A 23,325-nucleotide genomic window follows, 5' to 3' on the forward strand; every position below is an offset into this window, starting at 1 on the left:
TCTAAACTTTAACGAGCTCGCTGCTTCGCCTTTGCAACTTCCGAGAATTTTTCTAATAGTTTTCATCTATATACACAAAGATTACACATGGCGCGACCGGCATGAGTGACACTCTCCAATCATTGAGCTCGGCCGCGCGTTGGCAGTACGCCCAATACTGACATGTACATACAAAGAGGCTAGCCGCGACGTCTATTCCTCTCTTCTTCTTCACAAGTGTGAGACGTGATCTCCTTCCTCTCCACCGATTGAGTCCTCATCCTCTGATCACATAGAAGATTTTAAGAGACCGGTTTCCTGCCTAGAGAAGTCGGTGGTCTGGTCAGATCTACGGTGTCGAGCATCGTTGTCTCAAGCGCGCCCAGGAGTGTGTTGCGTATGCCGACGTTCGAGGAATCACCACCTGGGTCGATCGCGACGTCCCTTAACGCGCGTCGTGCTCCGAGTGTGAACCATCAAATCGAACTACATAGCACGGAAAACTCACTCCGCATTCTCAGATGCAAATTCATCAAGTATCAACGTCGAACCGAAATCCTGTTTCGAACTGATTGCACTTGTAGATTTGACTGGAATTGCTAGCGCCCACTCTCCGAGCGACCGGGTTTTCATCCGAGCAGTGGAGCGCCGGTGAGGCTTTCGTGGGCTCCGATGACTTTGGATTCCGGGAGACTGCCGATCTCGCAATCGATTCTTCATCGCACGCGGGATTTTTCGAGAGCACTCCACCACCGGGATCAATGTTTTCCTCGAGAGGGATACGCAATCGAGAAGTGACTTTTTCCAGCGAAAATTCTGAAATACTCCTCCATTCCATCTAAAAGACATGGTCGGTCGATCCGCATTAGAGGATCCCCAACTGCTAGCCAAGCTGCCGAATATGCCGGGAGAACTTGACTTTGAGATATGATGATGTTCTTAAGAAAAGTAGAAAATACATTGTACAGATCTCAGCTTCCCTGGCACATTCTAGTCCGGTGGTTTGAACCCCAGCCCCGCTCGGATATCGGCTTCGGCGGCATGGTCCGCCAGACCAAAAAGCGGTAAGCCTAGTCGGAGCCTCTTGTCACGATGAAGAAGCATTCAATCAGCTGATTCAAAGTAAACGGAAGGGATCTCCGTCGGTGGTCGGATCGAGTCTACCGAAGAACTCGCAGCCGAAATTCTACAGTATAGCCCTGTTGAGTCCGCCATGCTCATAGGTGTCACGTTTGACGATAAATGCCTGATTATAAACTAGTGGGCGTGGATTGATACATCTGATATAATGAGGGATGGAAGCTATTGTAGTTTTCGCTCTGGGCCGTCGCGGAACCGTGGTGCGTAGTGGTTTCTGAGCCCATATGCTGGTTGCCCTGCGATTGTGGTGGTGTCACCGGAGCTCCGTAACACGACTGGTTGAACTGCATTTCATAGAGTTTCAGGTCGGCCTTGTTTTCAGCATTGTTGATGATGTTTGAGATGCTAAACGGGTGGTTGGTTGGATCGATCTTGAGCAAGTCGTGCGATATCCCAAGCGTCGACAGTTGAGGGTGCATGCCGTCCATACCGCCCACCCCGAACATCTGTTGCTGCGGGAGCTGTTGCCCGATTCCGCCTGAGAATAAGAACGACAGAGCCGTGAAAACCTGGTCGGCCCCAGAGGTCTGCCCCCACCCCCTTCTCTCGGCTCACGCCAACAGACCCAGTTACCGCTCTGGAGCGTTACGCTGGAGAACAAACTCACTTTGATGGCCGAGGTGGCTCTGATTCCAGAGATTGTGTTGCTGTTGCAAGGCGTCGAAGGAGTTGTTACCGTGAAGATGCTGGGCCTCAAGCCCTGTGGCCGTGTGTTCCGAGCCACCGTTCTGTGGGTTCTGAAGTACAGCCTGCTTCTTGTGGCTTGAATGTGAAGACTTAGTTTGGTGCGCGCCGCTCGACCGCGTCAGGGGGTTTTCGCGTTTTTCGCACTTGAACCGCTTCTGACGGCGCAGGTAGCATCCGTTCTCGAACATATTGCCTGAGTCCGGGTGTAATGTCCAGAAAGATCCTGAAACTCATGAACGAGGAACTTAGACATCTCGAATTCCTGACCATCGCCGAGGTTGCTCGCGTTGCGGCGCCCCGCCTAATTCCGCGAATGGCGGCGTCGCTATTATTGTCGCCGCGCCGTTGACCCGCTGTCGATGTACCGCAATCTCGGCCGATGACTCTTGCGGTGACCGATTGATTGATCTCTCGGAAGGATACCCATAGTTGACACAATACTTTCGGCAGGTCGTAACGAAAGCGTGTTGCCCGCTCCGGCATCTTACCATGACGCTCGCCGTGTCGCACTGTAGTCGCTGTGCCCGCCGCCGCCGCCGCTGCTGCTCCAAACGTCAGTTCCGAGCGAGTGGCGACGTTAATGGCGACAGAGCTCAAACAGTGACGAACGAATGTCTTAACATTCTTCCTGGCTTCAAAAACGATTGCCGCCGCCGCCGCCGCTGCTGAGCGAGTTCTTCTTCTTGTCCGAGCCGCATCGGAGACTTCAACATTGTCGTTGGAGCTGCCGACGGCACCAACAAATCGGTCACGTTCGCGCTCATCGTGCTATATGCTTTTCGATTTTCGAATTTCGTGTCGACAAATTCATTTCTCAGATCGGCGGTCGAACGAAGTTCACTGATACGTATCGTCTTCAGAAAAAATATTTTCTGATCTTTTCCGAAGAAGAACTCGCCCATTCAAAATTTGGGACTACCGCACGAGTCGTATCTTGAGAACCCCTAAGCTCTTGCCGGAGTTCCAGCCGACCCCTGGCATAGGGGTGGGCGACCCAAATTGCGAGATTTCTCGAGACGCCGTTGATTGGCTGGTTCGACGCATGGACGGATGAAGCTCAGAGACAACGGGGAACTCGAAATACGCTCGGGCGTTTCGCCAGGGCTCACTGCATGAAAAGCGGGTGGCTAGCCAGCCTGCTAGCTCGGTAGAGTACGATCTCAGAGGGCGAAAATGCCTCAGAAAGAAAGCTTCGCACGTGTACAGGTCTCCACCTACACAAAGTTCCCTAACAATAGAGGAGCGCGAGCTTCTCTTCGACGGGTACCACAGGTGCAGAACTTCAACGAGCACGACCCCGCTTGCAAGCGGCGGCGAGTCAGGTGAGAGCCCAGAACCCCTGCCCCACTCCAAGCTCACAGGTGCATCACCAAAGAACATCCGACGGTGGGGCATTGGCGGGGGCGAATTCTTCGAACCTCTCTGTACATACAAGGTGCTCATTCAACGCATACCTCGTTCGAAATTTCTTCAACGAGAGAGAAACCGAAGGGCTGATGGCTACTCAAGACACGAGCCGTGTTCGGATCCGTCAGCGAATGGTAAGAGAGCGCGCGTTGACATTCGACGGCGATTCGAAACTTTCTCGATTGCGTACGGCAATATGCCCTCGAACAGAAAATTGAACGCGCGGATTTGGAAAATCATGTGCCGATCCTTTTCTCGACAATTTATTTATTACCATATATTATTTTTCTTTTTTTCCTCAATTCTTCCAAGACGGTAGAGATTCCCCCAAAAGCTTGGCCTTCGATTCAGAGCGCAGTCATTCGGTAGTAAGGGCGTGGGAACAATGGACAATCTAGCATCGAGATAGCGGATGGTCAAGGGCTGAATCACAACATCGACTGACGATATGCCTGACGGCCCGACGAGACGGCGTGGCGCCGAGAGACTCCGAATACCGAGGGGAATTCAATCACGGAGCGGACCGCAGGGCCCAGAGCCGAGACATCGGCCTAAATTATAACTCTGAGCACTGAGTACTCGAAGGAGTGAGCTATGATAGAATGTCAGCGGAGATCCCCTTACCTTTTCCTGGCTTATCCGGTGTCCGGGGAACTTTAACAAAGCAGTCATTGAAGCTAAGGCTATGCCTGATGGAGTTCTGCCATCTCTGCTGGTTCTGTCTGTAGTAAGGGAACAGATCCATGATGAACTGATAGATCTCCGACAGGGTTAGCATCTTGCTCGTACTATTCTGAATCGCCATGGTGATAAGCGAGATGTACGAGTAGGGCGGCTTGGCGTGCGAATAATTTCTCCGATACTTTTCTGGTGAAGCCTGATTCGTGGGACCTTGTGGAATGACAGTGCGTTCCGAGTGCAGTTCGGGCGACTCGGACGAGGCGTAACCTCCGACGCAGCTACCCATCGTGTTGCCAAGTTCGCGCATATCCCGCATCTGGCCGGACGGCGGTGGGGAAGAGCCGTACGATTGCCCACCACCCATGTAGCCTCCCATGTATGCTTGTTGCTGGATCGTTCCGGCCATACCTCCGGGGAGATCCTGGTATCCTTTGTGCTGTTGGGTGAGCATCCTCCACTGCTCCTGTGCGGAAGTAGCAGCGGTGGGAGCAGTCTGACGAGGTCTTTCTGGGGCCGAGGCCCACGAGTCGGGAGTGGACGGTTCGCACTTCACGATTGCAGCTGTTCGGGGACCCAGTAGGCGATCACAGCATTGAAACCAAACTGAACTCGATATCCTACGAACGTTTGTCTCCTCGATAGGAGAGACGGTGCCGGGGACGACCGACGAGGAATATTCAAGTGGACGGCTCTACGCGCGGTTTCCAACCTGGATGCGAAGTCACACGTCGAAGCCGTTGATGCAAAAAAAAACACCGCAGCACATCTACACTAGAGCATCTCACTCTGAAGAAGACACGCCACTGAGATCATGGGTCGTCGGAGCACCTTTCACGGTACCATCAGTCACAGAACGATCGGAGATGGATGATGACTTCAACGATAAGCGAAAGAACGGAGGATTAGAACAACTAGTAGTAGCTAGGCACAACTGTTCAGAGACCGAGTTCAAGCTCGAGGAACTTCTCGGTGAGCGAGTGGACGACAACCTCGTCTCTGCGAGGACACAAGGCGATGATGGAGACCACGGGAGCACTGATGATGGTGATGATGAAAAGGAGCAACAGGATCGACGTTCGAGTCGACGTCGCTCGCGTCACTGTTGGCACTGCCGTTGAAGTCAACGTCAAACTTGATGATGATGATAATTGCGTTGTTGTTGTCCCTGTTGGTGTCGGACAAGACGTTGTTGTTGTCGCTGGTGGTGGCGATTGTGGTAAAGATGGAGATGGCTGGTCGGTCGATCGGACGGTTGATCGGAGTTGTTCCTAGTCCCCTCGGACAATTTCGAGGAGGCGTCGAGGATTTTTTGCCAGTTGTTGTCGTCGTTGTTGTCGTCGTCGTTGTTGTCAAGTTGGCTGGTTGTCGAAGCGAATCTTCGGTGGCTGGCTTGGCTCGCTTGCTTTCTCGCCTCGAACTTCGATCGGCAGCTAGCGACGGCTGGCGACGACCACTTCAGCTTAGATGTGTGTATCTAATGTAAATATGAGAGCTGGCTGGCTGGCGGCTCGCTGTTTGTTCGGCACACAGGGCCGTTTGGCTCCTCCTCGCTGCTCCCTCACCACTACCGCCGCTCGGCCGCCCGCCTGCCCGCCTGCTCGCTCGCTCGTTGGACCGACACCGTCGGCTTCTCCCTCGCTGCTGCGACGCCTTAAGCGCCTCCTACGGAAAACCACGCCCGCTATCCAAACGAGGAAGGGAACAGCAGCGACGGCAACAACAACGACGACGATGGCAACGAAGGCAACGATGACATCCACCGAGGAAACGACTACTGCCTGAGAGCTGGCTTGCTGGCCCGCGCGCCGAGTCGCTGTTTTGTCCAAAGGACTCGCAAGCGGAGCAAGGGGAGGAATTTGTCAGCGAGGGAAAAAGTTGCTGAGCCGCTGAATTCAGTCAGGAATCTGGGAGCTTCAGCGGTCACAACCGGACCGAATTGCGATCGTTCGATGTTCTACACTCGCTCGAATCTCCGATCCAGCGCGTTTCTGATTCCTTCCCGTCGGATCTTCCCGAGGGACCACCGGCTCTCGCTCCCGACCTTCTAGCTTCGAGAGGTCATCGAGCGAATTTATGCGAGCGATCCGGGATATATCCGGCGCTTGAGCTGTTTCGGAAACAAAAGCGGTGGAGGATATCTTATTCAAGATTCCGATTTATCGTTGTGGGCCCGTATTTTGGATACGGGACCGGAGTCTATCCACAGTCGAAGGAACTCGTAACCCGCGCTTCACGGGCTCGTTGACCACTGGCGACCCGGGCACGAGCCCTCACGCGATTCGACATTCGAATGTCTCCCTCTCTTCGCCTTGCTGTGTAGTATTCCCGGTCAGTTCATTTTTGTCAGTCCCCGTTTCACAGATGATTCCTCGATGACGGATAATCGGGTCTTATTGAGGAATTTCACTTGCTGTTATCGCAAGCTATACGTCAGCTGCCCACGATCACTGGGACACACATTCCGTGAATCAATGAGAAGAGGGATCCGGGAGGTGACTTCAAAAATGAGTGGATCGTTCCGGAGCAGGAAAGACTCGATTGAGCGGTGGAATTCCCTTCCTGGAGGCTGGAGGGTCACTTCAGGGTTTCCTTGGAGTATCGCGAGAGCTCCATGAGCTTCGAGCGATTCCCATATGTGAGGCTGCTCAACCATAAGGAGAAGTGCTCGAGCCCGTGAGCCTTATCAGCGCTTGACCGCGGCGTCGAGAGAATTGAATCAAGCGAAAAATTACGCTGCGGAGTCGAATGATCGTTTCGATAGGAGGAGGCACCAAGGGCTCCCTCATGTCGTGTAGCGCTTGGGAAAGAATTCCCGCGACCGAGCGAAGCGCTCCTCGATATCCACAGCTCTGGCATTTATGACGATGAGGGCAATATGCAGGAGCCCTCTCCCCGAGCAATGATGGGGATAATTCATCAAATCGAGAACGGAACCATGACGCGTCCGCGAGAAATCAGTTATCTCGTTATTCCTCCAGAATGATCGCCTCTAGGCCTGTAATAGGCTGTCACACAGAACGAACCGCGAAGGCTCAAAGCTGTAGGCTCCCCGAAGCGCAACATACGTCGACTCCGGTTGATCCTCCCGCTTAACCAAGTCTTCCGGCGAACGCGCTGGGTCCAAGGTCCTCCTGCCTACGAGATTGATGAATTTTCCTGTGGCGACGGGCTCGCATCCGTATGCAATGATTCCCCTCACCCAGCACTGACCGGGAGCCGTCGATTCCCATTCCTCCTGACGTGTCCCGGGACCCGACTGGGTCTGAAACACCCAGTCCCTTTCTTCGATACTCAGTTTCCTTTCCCGTATTGGAATTCGTGATTTGACTCCACACGTCGATATGAACAGGCTCTTCATGCAGTCACCCCCCCCCCCGAAGTTTTTTGTCTCTCTCATGAGAAAAATTATCATCATGAGACGAACTATCACCTCCGCGAATGGTTTCTGGCTCATCAGACTCGCTCTTTTTCGTCCACCACAGCCATCAGTCGGAACCACATAGCCGAAGGTCCTAAACACCATGGGGAGATATTCGTGCGGAGACTAAGGAGAAAGAACGGAGAGCCGTTTATGACCCGATCCCTCTTCTCTTTCGATCGGTGAAGGGAGAATTCGAGGAAACAGAAGGGCGCCTCAATCGTCGTGCGATGGACACGGAATAATAACTTCGGAGCGATTGTGAACGACGAGGGACGTCATCGCAAGAGATGCATCTGTTCCACACGAGAATTGTTTCTGAAGGGAAACCATCCGAGAATGGAGGGCACCCGCCTAGCGGAGTGCTTGTCGAACTACATAGGCTTTGTGTCAGTATTTACCCAGAGCGAGGGAGCAAGGCGGAGCCATGTACCCTGCACTACCGGCCCCGACAACAAACGCTGCTCCGTCCGGACCGTTGGCTTCAATGAGAGGGTCCCCTTTAGATATTGACGGCGGAGCATCTAGCTCGACGAGCGCTCATCTGCGTCTGCAGAATCGTGATCGGAGATTCACATCGATATGAGCCGCGGAACGTCGTCCCTTGCTCCTAATGTACTCCCTCGGATGGTTTTTGATGTTGTTCGGTAAACTCTTGTGGAATGAGAGGTTCTCGCCGACAGTGAGCAGCCCTGATCCCTTAGTGAACCACTCAGTGCTCCTCGTCTTTGCCCGGCGATCCTTGTGACTTGTGGAGCTCATGCTCGGGATCCCAGCGCAATTAGCGGCGTCGGGATCCCGATTTTATCGCCTTCCTCTTTGTGAGAAATCGGTTTCCAAAATCCGAGCGAACCGAATTTTCTGCCGCCCGCGCCGGAGCTCCTCTACTCCCCACACCGTAGACGGTCGGATGTTTCGGAACGCGTTCGTGTTCTGAATTTCGTTATTCGTCGGCCGATCTCGAATTTCTCGGCCTCTATGAATTTGGGAACACATGATAGACTAAATCTTTTTTATTGAGTTCCTTGTTGCGGGTTCTTGTCTTGAACATACATTCCTCGGTCTAAGACTTCGGATCGATTATGGATTCATCTGTAAGAATTGAATCCCTCTATTCGAAGTATTGGAATAGTCAGGAGAATGAGCAATGCGGTTTTCTCCGTTCTCCGAATCGGCCGCTCGTCATCTATACCATTCGAAGCTCGAATCTTCTGACGCAATACGATGTGGGTAGTCTATAGGGAGAGCCGTCGCTTCGAGCATCGAGGATGCAGCGGGGCAAGCAAGTCGACGCCTAACCGGAATCCGAGACGTATTCCCGCGGAAAGGGCGCTTCCAGCTCCCGGGACATCCATGCACTCAGATCAGCAAAGACCAAAGGACGCGGTCGTCGAGTGCTCCGAGACCTCCGCATCCGGGACGGTGCTCTCAAAGAGGATCCTCACACGAAGTTTCATAGCAGAATACACGGCTCTCGCTCCCCGAATCAATGGTTTATGGATCCAAACTCCGGGAAGAAGAGAGCGAGGGAATCGCGTCATGTCTGGTATCTTGACGCAACGTCAACATTAGATTGGAACTCTGGATATTCAGCTCTTGTTCATCTTTTTGGGCTCTTTCCGTGTCCCTAGTCTACGAGGGGCAATCGCTATGATCTGAATGCATCAGATTAGAAGACAGCTCTTCGGAGTTTGTATTTTCGAATCATATCGACCGATCACGTGCCTGAATCCAAAAGTTGTGCGTCTGTGAGAGCCATCGGCCGACGGACAGCGAGTAAAACGACGCTGAGTCCCCCGGTCGCCATCGAGCCCCGGCGCCGAGCATATTGGAGGAATCTTGGACACGGATAGCAGAATTTCGCTGTCTAGAATCATAGTTCGACCGACCTGATTCACTCTGGGCAGAAACTGCTCAGGAACCGAACTGATTCACGATCGGTTTCGATCGGGAGGGATCTCTGAGATCTCAATGGGGATCTCTTCCGGCTCTCGATATGACAGGTATCATGTTTTCGTGCTTATGAATGACTCAACGGTAGCCCACGGTCGGCTCCCCGAGGGAATGGAGTTCTTCTGCTACGAGCCACATTTTTCGCATCAGAGGTCTTGAATCCTCCTTGCCCGCGGCTTCCACGGGCTGCCGACGTGGAATATCGCGGACTGCCCGAGAGAGCCGCGTCACGCATTGGACTCTAGAGCAATACTCGAAATTCCTGTCGGTCAAGGTTCCGTCCTATCCGTTTCACTATGCTCCGTCTTAGCAGAAGTTCTCGAGCGCTGCAGGATTACAGTTCGTCCCATCAATGCATCTGGTCCCACATCTACCATACGAGATCCTCCATCGAGCTTTCCTGTCTCGTCCCAGGATCAGCGGGCCTCAGAGTCTCAGTTTCAGATCAGCACCCTCGCAGGGTTCCTTGGATGGCCGTGGCGTATGGAACCGGCAGTACCCTAGATCGAGATCCGGCCCCGTAGAAAGCACATGACACATGAGTGCATCATTCTCGGTGTCTGAATGCTCATGCGGACCTGAGTGAGCATAATCCGGGCGTCGATTATCTTTTGGCGGAGACACCGCCTACCAAACAAGGGCCCCGAGGATTTTCAGACTCTCGAATCCTTCTAGCTGTCTCGACGCATCACTCACAGAAATGCGAGGTCTAGAAGAAGAGCCACACCGATGCGATTCGAAAACACCTTCCCGCGATAGCGGTCGCCTCCGAACAGTTCGTTCAGGTCTGAGGGTTAGACTCGTAAGCAGCCACAAACGATAATCCGTCTCGATAAATCGTGTAAATTCCGGATACTCGCAAAGAATTCCAGCACCATGGTCATATTTCAGCATCCTCTTGCCGATGGACAACGACGAGGCTGCTCGTAGCCTGGGGATACGGGCTGTCTGCCATGAGGAAAGCACTCGGTTCGAGATCTGAGACGGCACTTCCGTATACCCCTCGGATCAGTCTCCATTAAGCACGAGGGATCGTCATGCCGTCAGACTTCCGAGACCTTATAGCCAGAACTGATTCAACGCGGAATCTAGAGGCCATACTTTTTTCCCTAGGCTTCTGCTTGTATCGATATGAGACGATATTCTCTCCCCGAACGAATAATTCCCACGCGGGCTCCAGGAGCAGACTTTTCGTCCCATGTCCGGCCCATTCAGAAATCGGAGCAGGCTCCTGATAAGCAACCCTCGAGTGGATAACGGAATCGATCCACAATCGGTCAGAGACGATCCGCTTCTAGGAGGAAATTTCCCATCAAACCCTTGCCTCAGGCTCGCGGCGTCGAGCCCTCGGTTCCGAGAACAGGGAAATATCCGATATTCAATGGAAATCATTGCTATTTCCTCGAGAATTCCGGAAAGTTAACATTCTATATTCTATGGAAAACCCCAGAAAGCGGACAAAGAAGGACCCATCCTCTAATATCGCACTTCCAGTCAGTCTCGATCCCTTAACAATTTCTCCTGAGATCGCCCCTGAGCTTCTTCTTGCAGGAAATCGTGGTGTCTGGCTGCGGACAAGTAGAGAGGGAAGCTCTCCTCATTTGGAGAACGGCCGTCCGAATCACGAAGTCCGAGCTGGACATTGGTGCTACATCACTGTACTTCCCGCATTAATTTCATTGATTTAGGTCACCAAATCAGGGTGGCTTCTCATTCGCGGCGGGCGATGGGCGCAGAAAGCATCCTGGGAATGCACGATGATGATTAGAGCCCATGACTTCATGCCCTAAAAATAGGGACATATGCATGCAAATATGCCCTGAGAAAGGGCCAATATATGCTTTGAGGAAAAAGAAATATGCACGCAACAAATTGAGGGCTTCGTGCAGCTTTTACGATGCTTTTTGAGATTGACTCAATCCTGCTAAACACAGGCACAACTCGAATCACGTATTACGGTAGACAACGAGATGCATCTTCAACTTTTCAAACGTAACACTCTGAAGACGGTCGCTGTGAAGGTGCTTCGAACTAGAGAAGCTCCTCTCTACATTAACCGACGTGATCGATGCGTTCTTGAACCAGGCGATCTCCGACGGGTCGCGGCCAATAAGATGATCCGCGGGGCTACCCCCCTGAAGTACGACCGAGATATCCTTCAGAATGCTGAAGCCGCCATTACGAATCACAACCGCATCGCATTTCCAATGGACCGAATCCCCGACATCACCGGGTCTTTTCTCGAGATCTCTCACAAGCGCCTCAACGATACCCACGCTTTCTACCACAGACAGTTCCTCTGTTTCCAGTTTCTCGATGGTATGCGGAAGCTCTCCGAAGTGAGAGCTTCTATAAAAGCGAGATTGTCCCTCACAGAGGGTTCCTCACTATTTAAGCAGCCGCTCCGATGCTCGCAGCGTCACTGACGTCCAAACCGTCCAAAACCTTCGAGAATGAATCCAAGCGGTCGGCGTAATAAAGCGCTGCGTTCAACCAAGGACCCCATCTCGTCGAAACTGGCTGGGGTGGCTGTACGTCGCTCTCATTTTCGCGGACTCTCGCGGATCCCCGCAGGATCGGCGGGGAAAATATGGGATATTCATAATTATGCTTCATGTCCCAGAATATGTTTTTTCGGGGGAAAAAGCCCAGGATATGCATTTTTGTGCAATATATGCATTTTGCATGAAGTCACGGGGTCTAATGATGATGGACGTAATAATCATTAATCATTACCCTCGTTTGGGGGATCCGATTGATTGTCGATCAGAAGAATTCAAAACGCCCTAAGGAGACACTGACGTCTGACATACATTCGTGTACACGGAGGAAGGAAGGCTAGGGAGACAGAGCCTCTCCCATTTGTTCTCAATTGCGCTCAAAATCAGCCAACCGCCGGGCCGCTGTGGGCAGAATCAGGGCGCTCGATTGACATTTATTGAAATGTCTCTCATCAATGACAATTCGAGGGAGCATAGCTTGGATGACGGATATCTTGCCGAGAATCGCTCCCGATCCGATGCCCGCGTCGAGTTGCCCAAAATAAGCGAATGATGCGCGCATAGAAACTGTTTTCCAACCGGTATTGCCGGTTCCGATCGGACCTCCGTGTAGAATATGCGTCTCATTTTTCTCCTCCCCTACTCGTCTGCTACTGTCCCGATCACTGGGAGTCGGAAGAATAGGTTTTTCGGAGCGAAACCGAACTGTCCGTCCGAGCTTTGATCAATAGAATTCTATCAAACACTAAATTCTCCAAGCGCCCAGATAGCTCAGTCGGTAGAGCATTAGGCTTTTAACCTAAGGGTCCAGGGTTCGAGTCCCTGTTTGGGCGTGTATTTTTTCTTGTCTGGAGCGTCAATCTTCCATGCGATTTCTGTCCTATAAAAGTCAAGTGTCCGATCAGTCCAAGTTTTTTCTCAATATCCGACGGCTTCCCAATGACGACGGGGCGCCTAAAGCCGCCGACTTGTGAGGAGCACGTAGTATTGTCGGGGTCCGCAAGCCGACCGGGGAAAGGTTTTCGAAGGGTTGGCCTCTACCGCAGCGCTACGATTTCGATTGCTCCATCTCACTATATTGGATATGCTCGTTGAAATCCATAAATGGCTGCTATTGGACGTGATCTCCGCAACACTGGCCGGTTTCTTGGCTCTCGCCGAATTCACCGGCGACTGTCGAATCCATCGGAGAAAGAGCCATGCGCGATCCATCCGTACCTTAGCTTAAACGGCGGAATACCGTTCGGCAAAAACAAATCCCACGTGCTGCTGTCTTCTCCGCGGTGTTCTCAATTTCTCAATAATCGAGGCGAAAGCAGTGGAGTTCGCCCAGAGTTGTGCCTAGGGATCTTGGTCCGGCTGGGATCTATGTGATTTTAACGAAGTTTCATTGCTCCCCATCGATTGAATACAAGGTGTGTTTCAATGGCTCGAATATCGACCTGAAATCTTGCGTAATGAGAAAAACGGCTGAGGATGCAGCCAGTTCGAATACTGTTGCATTTGCGTCGAGTCTCGCATCGAGTCATATAAAGGGAACTTTTCATCGGTGACTTCAGTTCCGCTGTGATTACCTCTCAACGCCTCTCCTCATTCCAGAGTCGAGATGTTGCGTCGATTAGCTCGAGAAAGACGAGAATACCTCTACAATAAAACGGTCGATGAGAGACGCAAAGCGATAGAATCGAAGAAGGAAAAGTTGAAGAACGCTGTGGAGAGTAATAAACCGCTCCCCACAGAACTCCGAACGGAAGCTTTGAAGCTACAAGATTCACTTGAATGGGACTTGAGCGCTGTAAGTTGAAGGTCCGCCGAACGTTTTTTCTCCAGAGCGCCGCGCCTTTGGGAAGAATGACCGATTTCTCTGAGTAAGACCCTCTGAATTTCCTACAGCCTCTGTCCCATAATGCGGAAGATGACGAGTATCGCTGGGCGGGTGTTACGGACCCGAAAATCGTGATCACCACGACACATGACCCTTCGTCATCGTTGAAACAATTCGCGAAAGAACTGAAGTTGCTTTTCCCGAATGCTCAGAAGATGAACAGAGGTTTGCGAATATCAATTGGAGAGTGATCCACCTAAACAGAGTCAGCCATGAATATTTCGGGCCTATCAGGAGTTATTGGCTCACGTTTGAGACCTCCGTCCTCAGGAACATACGATCTCAAAGAACTCATCACGGCGTGCAGAGCGAACGACGTTACAGATTTCATAATTGTCCAGGAAACCAGAGGGAAGCCTGATGGTTTAGTTATCAGTCATCTACCCTATGGACCGACGGCCTATTTCACGATATATAATGCCGTCATGAGGTAGGACGACACTCCCGTTTCCGGGGATCGATTGTAGTGATATGGATGCTCGAGCTCAGTGCCTAATGACCCAATATCCGGAGGGGACTCGATCGACTTCCTATTTTCCCCGAACAGACATGAAATTCCGGATATCGGGACGATGTCCGAAGCGTACCCACATCTCTTGTTCAACAACTTCACCACGAATCTCGGGATACGGGTCGAGAAGATCCTCAAGTACCTATTCCCTGTTCCGAAAGAAAATTCGAAACGGGTCATATCTTTCGCAAATGTGGACGATTATATCTTGTTCAGGTAAGACCCGAACTCCTCCATCTCGAATCCTTCTACCAGATCCACTGGTACTCCGAACCTTCCGACTGAGCCGTGATCGATTGTCGTCTTCTTGTTTCCGCAGACACCACACGTATAATCAGACGGACGGACAGGTCGAGCTGCAGGAAGTCGGTCCTAGGTTCGAGTTGAAGCTCTATGATATAAAACTGGGATCCATCGATGAGGCTGCGGCGCTAGACTCTGAGTGGAGTTTGAAGCCCTTCATGAACACGTCGAGGAAACGCCTTTTCCTCGGAGAACCGTCCGAGCTGGCAGAAAGTGGATGAGTGGCCTTATATGATAATTATCGTGAATAAAGAAAGCCAAGAGCACCACGCTTCAGAAGAGGAGCCCTTTTCTTAAGTAGGAATCCATCGGGCGGAAATCAATCTCGAACACATTCGAAAAGCGAAACAGGGCCAATGTCCGCCCTCCTCGCTGTGCGGCTCCATGGCGGCCGTGATCCGCACGCTCTTTCCGAGATAAAGAAGGAATGCGAGATATCTCAATAAATAAATTTATTCAAGCACCAAGCTCAGTCTGATTGAGTTCAAGACGCCCTGGAGCCCTGCTCAGCGAGGAATTCCTGGTGTTTCTTTTCATGAGCTTGCTGAATTTTCTTCAACTTCTTCTGCAGACCTTTGCTCACTTCTTTGCCTGCAGCGTCATGGGTAGGTAGACCTGTTTCGTCGAAAGCGCTGTACTTATCCGTCTCACTCTTGAATAGATCCTGGGGAGCTATTCTCCGAATGCGATCCTTTTCAGCGTCTGCGGCAGCTTTCTCTTGCTTCTTGGCTTCCTTCTCGAGACGCCTCTTCTCCTCTGCTTTCAATTTGGCTTGCTTTTCCCTCAGGAGCGTTTCTCTGTCACTGAGCTTGACCACGGTCGGCTGACCTTCATGGTCCTCCAGACGAACTCCCAGCTCCGGCAGGACATCATCGCGAAGTGCGTCACAAACTTTCAGAATGTCCAATTGCTTCGTCTCACGCGCCAAGGTACGGACCTCGTCACGGAAATCGGAAAGAGTTGTCAAGTACGGGGTGACTAGAGCCTCGACGCTGTCGCAGTCTCCTCCAGACCCTGTCGGAAATCCGATAGAGTCCGGAGTCTCAATCGCGCCGAACACGCGAAGGATGTACGTGGAGTACGAAGCGATGCTCCTCAGGAGAACGGCGTTCAGAGGCGTCTTGGCTGCTTTTTTCTCACGCATGTACACGTTTGCAGCTGACACAGATTCCCTCAGAGCGTCCAACGCGCTCCGAGTATCAATATTATCACAGAGGGCAGAATGTACATTTTGTCTAGAATTTTGGAATACGAGGTTCAATTGCGATTCGTCCTTAGTCCACTTGAGGAACGATTCGGTGGCCGTGTTGCCTGACACGCGAAGGACGTCCTTGACCGATAGGAAAAACTCGTTGAAAACTTTTTCATATTGCATCGCGATCTCCATCGTGTTTTCACTGTAGTCCAATGTGTCTTTCCATTGGTGGAGCAGAAATGCCAATCGAAGTTGACGCGCCGTGTTCTTTTTCAACGCGTCTTTTATAGAAACGAAGTTCTTCAACGACTTCGACATTTTGCAACCAGAGATTGTAAGATGGCCCGAATGTAGAAAGTATCGGACCCAATTATCGTTACCGAAATACGCCTCGGACTGCGCGATCTCGTTATCATGGTGAGGGAACTTCAGATCGTAACCTCCAGAATGTATGTCCATGCTCTCGCCGAGCAAAGCCGAAGCCATGACCGAGCATTCGATGTGCCATCCCGGGCGACCCTTGCCCCAGGGCGAATCCCACTCCGGCTCGCCGGGTTTCGATGCCTTCCACAGAGCGAAATCTGAAGCGCTCTTTTTCTGAGCACCTTGACAGAGATCTCCCTCGCCTTCTTGAAGAGCCTTCTCGTCTCCGAATGCTTCCGGGAGGAGTTTGGCGTAGAAATGGCCATTGGACTTGTCGAACTTATTCGTATCGAAGTAGACCGAGCCCTGGTACTCGTAGGCGAAACCCTGCGCGATGATCTTCTCGACGTATTCAACGATTTCTGGAACGTATTCCGACACCCTGGTGACGACATCCGGTGGGAGGACATTCAGAGCTTTCATGTCTGCAAAATATTCTTCTTCGAAATGCCTGGACAACTTGTTGAATATCGAGTGATCGGTGACCGTAGAACCCATCTTCGAATCTAGCCAGTCTGCAAGCGGATCTTTGAGCGCGGTCCACAGAGCAGTTTCGTCAGCTGGGTTCGCTAAGGCTTCGTCGGCAGCTGATACCAATCTGGAATTGAGGAAAAACCCGATGAGCGGATGTAATCAGATGACGGCGATTCGGTCGAGAAGAAATCGAAATTCAAATGTCCACTCTTCGACGGAGGTTCCGGTCCATCGACGGCGGAATCGTGGGAAATTCTCAGTTGCAACTCAATGCGGGAGGAACTCGGGTTCCTCTAACAGGGATCTGACCCTATCCATAGTTCATCTCGATTAGGATTTCACAAAAAAATTGCCTTAAAGGGCACGCTAGCCTGGATGGGCAGACCGTATTATTCCGTAGTATCTCGCTCGACCATATGGGTGTGGACCGCACTCCTCTGACGTGTAGGCGGACGACACTCACCTCTCGAGCATAGCTTTCTTATCCTTGTCTTCTTCTTGTAAAATTTTCTGACGGAGTTTTTCCACGGCGATTTTTCCATCCCCAACAACTGTACTCGAACTATTGGGGGCTGCGCGGTACTGTTCGAAAAGAAAGTTCTGCCGGGCACGTCTGATAATCTTGTCATCGATATCGGTGATGTTCATCACGTAGAACACATCGTATCCGAAATAACTACTGAGAACTCTGCGGATTATGTCGAATGAGATGTACGACCGAGCATGGCCCATGTGTGACGCATCGTACACGGTCGGGCCGCAGTTATACCAAGTGACACGCCGGCCGCCGTTCTGAGGAACGAAGATCTCCTTGTCCCTGGTCAGGGAGTTGTACAGCTTCAACGGCACTTCCCGGCATTCGGGCGAGACCCATCGGGGTTGACAACGTTTCTTTTTCTCTTCCATCTCGTTAACGAGAAGTGTGAACACACCCGCGAAACTTGACAAAGCTCACTGAATACGGACTCCCGAAAATCAGTACCGCTGGGCAAATCTCGTCGCCGCGTGTTATTATTATTGTCCCTAAGCCGCTCGGAGAGAGAGAACGACTGCAGCGAATGATGACGCGCTCCGTCGAAATCTTGGCGCCCAACGTGTATTATTGTGCCTCAACCTCCGATCCTCAGATTCGAATCCATCGTTCGGGAACTCCGTGTATCAGGAGAGATCCCAGAGTCGGGACCGTCCCTGATCGACACCACATGTTCCCAAATTGAGCGAGGGAGCTCAGCTCTTCGAATTTCCGCGCCTCAGGGGAACGATAACCGCGGGATTCTCCGGTGTATGTCGGAAGGATTATCCTTTGGTGCACTTCCTGAATTCCACCTTCGAAATGACGTTGACCTCATCACAGAAGAGCCGAATGGTATGCCTTCCGACGTGGGTTTTAGGGCCACGTCCTTTGGGTGGACGTGTGACCGTTTGGCCGACTCGTTTACGTTCCATTAACATTTATCGACATGGTCTCAAATCTCAAAGAGTGAGGGAGTCGGAGCTTGATACATTATACGAGCGAGGACCTCTCGGAAAGTTTTCGTGACACGGTTTCTGCATCCCCGGTATCCCCCGCGCCTAAGCCTTCAGGATCTTTTATGGACTGAAACCAACACGACTCTCCCCTGGTATTTTGAGACCGCTGCCACACTATGAAAGCTCTCTCACTAGTGTATTCCATGGTTCACAGAACACCGAGCTCGTTGAGGAAACTTCAGACTGCTTGATGAGGATTCTGCACAGAGTTGTCGCCGACCAGGCGGATCAGGGGCTCTCTGAGGAAATCTACGATCTGGTAAGGGAACATCGACGATGTCTTGGATAATTTCTCTCCTCTCCGTGTGATATGCGTTGGATACTGTGTACACCGTCGATACCACCATGCAAGTCGCCAATGCCATATGTTTTTTCCAGGATCAGAACATACTGTCGCTGCAGAGTCTCGGAGCCGTGTATGCCTCGGAGAAGAGGAACCGAATATCCGAGCAAGAGGCCTCGAGACGAGTGTACAAAGCTGTCAGCGAAATGTACAACCAGAAACACGCGTCGAACTGAAGTTTTTCGAAGGATCTTGGAGGGCAACTCGGCTCATTCATCGTATCCTTATGTTCGTACCTGTATCGTTCATAGAGTATCTCGTACCTGATTCCCCTGATAGGTAAAAGGTATCGTTCGTAATTGACCAAAATAAATGCTCACTTGACGTGACGAAGATTCTGGCTCGTCAAGTCAAGAGGCTTGCGTGACCTATCAGCTGTTCAGTTGAATGAGAATTCGGTCGTCTAATTTGTATGCAACGCGCACGTGTGATCGAAGCGCGTGGCCATGGGTCGAGATTTGGCTTGCCGAACAGCTCACACGAACACAAATCATGCGAGAAATCGTCAACGTAAATATCGGACAGGCGGGTGTGAAAATCGGTGAAGCTCTCTGGAAATTGCTCTGTTTAGAGCATGGCGTTTCATGTGATGGTACCTGGAGCCAGGAGACGACCTGTGGAGCTTACGACAACCCAGAGTGCGTGTTCTACGGAGCGAACGGGAAGTTTTTCCCGAGAGCAGTTTTTGTTGATTCGGAACCTGACGCCATCGACGCTTTGCGGAAGAGTCCGAACGGGTAAGTCGGAATCAGCTTCGTACCGACTAGCACTGTCCTTCCTCCTCCAATTCCTCTATCGGCGTTGAGGGTTCCGGATCCAGCGTGATGAGGAAACACCGAGTACGTGATCGAGCGCTTCCAGGAGAATTTTCAACCCGTCCTTCCTGATCAGTGGGAGTGAGAGCGCCGCAAACAACTTCGCGTGGGGTCGCTACCGAACCGGACCAGACATCTTGGAGTCGACTCTGCACGAGATCCGACGCATGGTCGAAAGATGTGATTCATTCCAGGGTTTCATTTTCTCTCGGTCCATATCAGGTGGGACGGGTTCGGGTTTCGCAGCCCTGCTTCTAGAGCATCTGTACTCAGAGTACCAACAGAAAAGTCGCTTGGAGTTCGCCTTATTCCCTTCACCGAACATTTCGTCGATTCCCGTGGAGCCGTACAACGCGGTGCTGTCAACTCAGTCGACCTTGCCAACAATCGATTGCACTTTCGTCCTGGACAATGAGGCCGTCTACAACTTACTCCGCGCAAATCTTCGAAGAGGCGCAGAAGTTGATGATGAAAGTGTAAATCTACTGATCGCCCAGGCGATATCTTCAACGACGCTAGCGCTAAGAGCCTCCTGCGGACAGAACATGGATATTGGTGACTTCAGCACAAACCTCGTGCCTTCCCGGAAGCTCCATTTCCCTGGGGTGAGTTGATGTCTTCAGTTCCATGGATCTAGAGATCTTTTGGAGCTTTGCTCTGAAGTTCATGAGGAGAATTCAAACCAATATTCCCCTTACAAGTTGAGCTTCGCTCCCGTTGTCGGCCCCGGGAAAGTTCTCACATGCGTGAAAACAATGACCCGCGAATTGCTCGAGAGCAAGGCCGATTTGGTCTCGTGGGATCCGAGAGACGGTCGGTGCATTGCATGCTGCTTGCTGTACCGCGGACCCTCACAGCCCGTGGATGTGCAGCAATCGATCACCAAGATCAAGGGACTCAAGCAAACCACGACCGCATCTTGGTGTCCTCCGGCCTTCAAGGTTGGCCACGTCCCTGCTCCGCCGATCTATCCAGAACAAAGTGTCTTCGGCGAAGTGAGTTCCGGGACAAGTTATGATCATTCGGAACGAGCCCTAGCTTGCCTGATCAGCACAATTTGAAGATTCCGCGCCAACCTCGAGTCCCCCGCTCCACCATTTTCCAGATCTCAGACGCTTTGAGCATGCTCTCAGCGAACACAGCGGTCAAGGGCATCTTCAAGCGGATGACGCGAAAATTCGACTTATTATTCTCGAAACGGGCTTTCGTACATTCGTGAGTCATAAGTCCATCAGTCATTGTTACTCATTGACTGTAGATGGCGTGCGATACCCCTGACGGTTTATTTCGACTCCGATCCCATGTGATGGCATGAGGAGCTCAAAGTATATTTTCGCATCCATTCCAGTTATCTCTGTGAGGGTATGTCTATAAACGACATCCGGGACGCTTTCGAAGACGTCGAAGATCTGATTTTCGAATATCAGAAACAGGAAGAAGACATGTCAGACGAGTCCTTCTCTTCGAACACCGACGGCATTTGAAAAAATCTCACATATGATCTCGATAGGACCACGAGAGCCTCAGGGAGACTGGGGAACATTCCGCTGTCTGAGAGTCTACATTACGGGGGAACTGTCGTGTAGTCTTCTTGTGATTCCATGAACCGCAATACCTTCGTACTGATCTCAGACCTCGAGAGCGTTCATACAATAAATTGATCCATCCTGCCCTCCAGGGAAGCTTATGATTTGAGCTCTCATTTTCCGCCGATGCACCTGGAGAATCGAATGCTCTTGTGTGTTCAAGCTCGCGCAAGAACTCGACCCAAGATTGCAATACCTTTTCCTCGCAGATCAAGACGACTATTTGGACAGCCGATCCCCGCTAATGACCTTCCGGAGGGACTCGACCACCCAGAAGGACTAGTTCAAGTTGAGCAGTATTCAAATGAAGCTATCCGCGCTTTCTGCTCTAATATTCGTCGTTCATGTGGTTGCTTCTGAAAACGGAGTCTCACGAGAGGACGATAGATTCCAACCTTGTAGAGGAACTCGAACTCTGAGCCAAATCGACATCATGAAGGCCCGAGGACTGGCAGCCAAGATCGGGGCCCGTTGTCTCGGAACTCGAATCGTTCAATTCATCAGTAAGCATCGGATCCCTCGCTTCACTTTTCCCGCATTCGCTCACACGCTTTGTCGAGTTGTGATCCTGGTTTACGCAGGTTTCGCCGACAAAGACATCGTCTTGGCCAAGGAAGTAACGCCCAGAGATCTGATGTCAATTTATCAAAAACTCTCGGAGACCATCTCAACGTGGACCGTGAAGGAGCCGAAAACTGGTAGAGTGTTCGAAGTCCCGCTGGCGGAATTCCTGGCATTCGGCCGTGAGTCATTGAGCTGCATTTTGTCCATGGGAAAAGCTGTCCCGAAGGATGCTAATCTGATTCTGTACTCGATAAACCATATGCTCAACGTGCTCTTGACGCACTGAGCTTACAGAGGAGCAAACAACCTGGGCTCCACGAAACGACGATCAACCTTCATCGAGATTCGATCATAGACACGGCTTACAAAGCGGAGCACGGACGCCGAGAGGGAGGCCGCATTCGGGAAACAGAAGCCGAGACTTGGTGAAGAATCCGCATTCCTTTAATATCCTAACACGTTCTGCTCATGTACAAGACACCGGGGCGAAACGATTCCTTCAGAAATTCTGAGATGCAGCTCTCTCTCGTCGCAACTGAGAATTGTGCCTTTTTTCCCGTAATCGAGCCGCTGCTGCCCGCTCGAGTCTGAAAACGAATGTTCGCAAATAAACGAGTATTCGCTGTATACGTGATAGCGACCCCAGATTCCTCCTCTCGCAAGCTCATCCGGCATTGTGATCGGGAGAAGTTTTCCACAAATTATTATAATCCGATCGATTACCGTTTCTTGAGCATCAGTTTCGTATCTTCGGTGATTTCGGGTGGTTTCTTGCAAGCCTCGAATACGACGCTTCGAATGCGATCGATGCAGTCCGCTGTGTTGAGGAATTGTTTCCGCGTTCGTTCAGAGGAGAAAATGATAAATCCCTCTTTGTTGATGCTGCTGGCGCACTGAAGGAAATCGATTGGGAATGTTCATGAACTCCGACGGCTCAGTTGCGCAAAAGATTCCAGATATCTATCCGCGCACGGAGCAAAATAGGACGACATACCAATTTCTTGAGCCTCTCTCTAGCTTCCCCGGGTATCCAAGCCGCCGAGTCGAGATGGAACCGGACTTCGGCTTTCGTATTCACTGTGAACGAGATCGGATTCATTCAATCTCACTCTCAAAGAGTCCGTCAGGTATAGGACTGCAACTCTCCTGCTTCAGCTCTCCGAGAGAGAGTCCCGACAAATTTTCTCACCTTTATCGCCATTTTGACCACCGGGTCCACTGCTTTTGCAATGCTTTATGATGAGCTCCTCTGAAAGATATTACGCGTATTTTAGACTGAGCTTCTGCTGGGATAACGCCTATCGGGATCTATCCGGACACCGCACGCGCAACTCACTCATGGGAATATAGCCGGTGAACGTGTCTGTTCCTGCGGGCGGCTGCAATGGAGTAGCGGGGTGAATAAGGAGAATCGATATCCGATTTGTTCACTCTGGCATTTTGCGTCAAATGATTCCGCCGACTTTACCGGAGGGCTGTTCGCTATGTCCTCTGGTTTTGAGCCGTAGGCATTTTCTACATGGAGCGGTGACTTGAATGAACCAGTCCCACGAGTCGTAAGACCCGATAGCACAGATCTAGCGGTGACCAGAGCTGCAGGATATCTAAGCGCAAACATCACAGCAATTTGCCGAGCTGGAAGTCACTTCCACTCTGGTAAGTTTCTTCCGCGCAGATCCCCCACAGTTCACAATCGTCCACACTATTTACGTTCGGAGCAACCGGATGGATGCATTGTTCTGCGATATAGAGAACGGGCGGGCGCACTTGAGCCACACGAGCTGGGCGTCGATCTCCAATCTATTGGGACTGCCCCGAAGAACTCGAGGAAATAGCGGATTCGAGGTCGCGACATCCCGGAATACCGTCCGTGGGAATTCATTCCTCCATCAGACGAATGAGAGCAGCGAGAGATCACGTGAAGTTTTTG

The 23,325-nt window shown here is 51.5% G+C and overlaps 5 protein-coding genes, 1 long non-coding RNA gene and 1 other non-coding gene across 7 annotated transcripts; 4 read left to right on the forward strand and 3 right to left on the reverse strand.

Moving 5' to 3' along the window:
- Window positions 1-755: 755 nt before the first annotated feature.
- LOC100906595 (silk gland factor 1) lies at window positions 756-4,345 on the reverse strand. The gene is made up of 3 exons (XM_003743703.3): window positions 3,838-4,345; window positions 1,727-2,029; window positions 756-1,597 (listed from the first exon to the last, which is right to left on the reverse strand). The coding sequence occupies exons 1-3, from the start codon at window positions 4,343-4,345 to the stop codon at window positions 1,230-1,232; spliced, it is 1,179 nt and encodes a 392-aa protein (XP_003743751.3). The 3' UTR covers window positions 756-1,229.
- An 8,181-nt stretch (window positions 4,346-12,526) lies between these two features.
- On the forward strand, window positions 12,527-12,599 carry TRNAK-UUU (transfer RNA lysine (anticodon UUU)). The gene has a single exon. It is a non-coding gene; the product is annotated as a tRNA-Lys (tRNA).
- Window positions 12,600-12,944: 345 nt separating this feature from the next.
- Window positions 12,945-14,739, forward strand: LOC100898212 (U3 small nucleolar ribonucleoprotein protein IMP4). The gene is made up of 6 exons (XM_003743645.2): window positions 12,945-13,181; window positions 13,366-13,561; window positions 13,660-13,816; window positions 13,922-14,081; window positions 14,199-14,378; window positions 14,482-14,739. Exons 2-6 carry the CDS (start codon window positions 13,373-13,375, stop codon window positions 14,684-14,686), a joined length of 891 nt encoding a protein of 296 aa, XP_003743693.1. The 5' UTR covers window positions 12,945-13,181; window positions 13,366-13,372; the 3' UTR covers window positions 14,687-14,739.
- Window positions 14,740-14,949: 210 nt separating this feature from the next.
- Window positions 14,950-17,463, reverse strand: CysRS (cysteine--tRNA ligase, cytoplasmic). Its single transcript, XM_003743704.1, has 2 exons — window positions 17,021-17,463; window positions 14,950-16,681 (listed from the first exon to the last, which is right to left on the reverse strand). The coding sequence occupies exons 1-2, from the start codon at window positions 17,461-17,463 to the stop codon at window positions 14,950-14,952; spliced, it is 2,175 nt and encodes a 724-aa protein (XP_003743752.1).
- A 249-nt stretch (window positions 17,464-17,712) lies between these two features.
- On the forward strand, window positions 17,713-18,705 carry LOC100898359 (uncharacterized). Its single transcript, XR_145495.1, has 3 exons — window positions 17,713-17,923; window positions 18,242-18,346; window positions 18,466-18,705. It is a non-coding gene; the product is annotated as an uncharacterized LOC100898359 (long non-coding RNA).
- A 211-nt stretch (window positions 18,706-18,916) lies between these two features.
- LOC100906885 (tubulin alpha-2 chain) lies at window positions 18,917-20,928 on the forward strand. Its single transcript, XM_029111568.1, has 5 exons — window positions 18,917-19,167; window positions 19,283-19,850; window positions 19,947-20,240; window positions 20,351-20,460; window positions 20,594-20,928. The coding sequence occupies exons 1-5, from the start codon at window positions 18,923-18,925 to the stop codon at window positions 20,727-20,729; spliced, it is 1,353 nt and encodes a 450-aa protein (XP_028967401.1). The 5' UTR covers window positions 18,917-18,922; the 3' UTR covers window positions 20,730-20,928.
- Window positions 20,929-21,817: 889 nt separating this feature from the next.
- On the reverse strand, window positions 21,818-23,099 carry LOC100898506 (peptidyl-tRNA hydrolase ICT1, mitochondrial). Its single transcript, XM_003743646.1, has 6 exons — window positions 22,864-23,099; window positions 22,732-22,774; window positions 22,585-22,644; window positions 22,390-22,472; window positions 22,119-22,288; window positions 21,818-21,982 (listed from the first exon to the last, which is right to left on the reverse strand). Exons 1-6 carry the CDS (start codon window positions 23,011-23,013, stop codon window positions 21,895-21,897), a joined length of 594 nt encoding a protein of 197 aa, XP_003743694.1. The 5' UTR covers window positions 23,014-23,099; the 3' UTR covers window positions 21,818-21,894.
- Between the last annotated feature and the right edge of the window lie 226 nt (window positions 23,100-23,325).

The sequence above is a fragment of the Galendromus occidentalis genome, unplaced genomic scaffold, assembly GCF_000255335.2.
Source record: "Galendromus occidentalis unplaced genomic scaffold, Mocc_1.1 scf7180000077450, whole genome shotgun sequence".
NCBI classification, from domain to species: domain Eukaryota; kingdom Metazoa; phylum Arthropoda; class Arachnida; order Mesostigmata; family Phytoseiidae; genus Galendromus; species Galendromus occidentalis.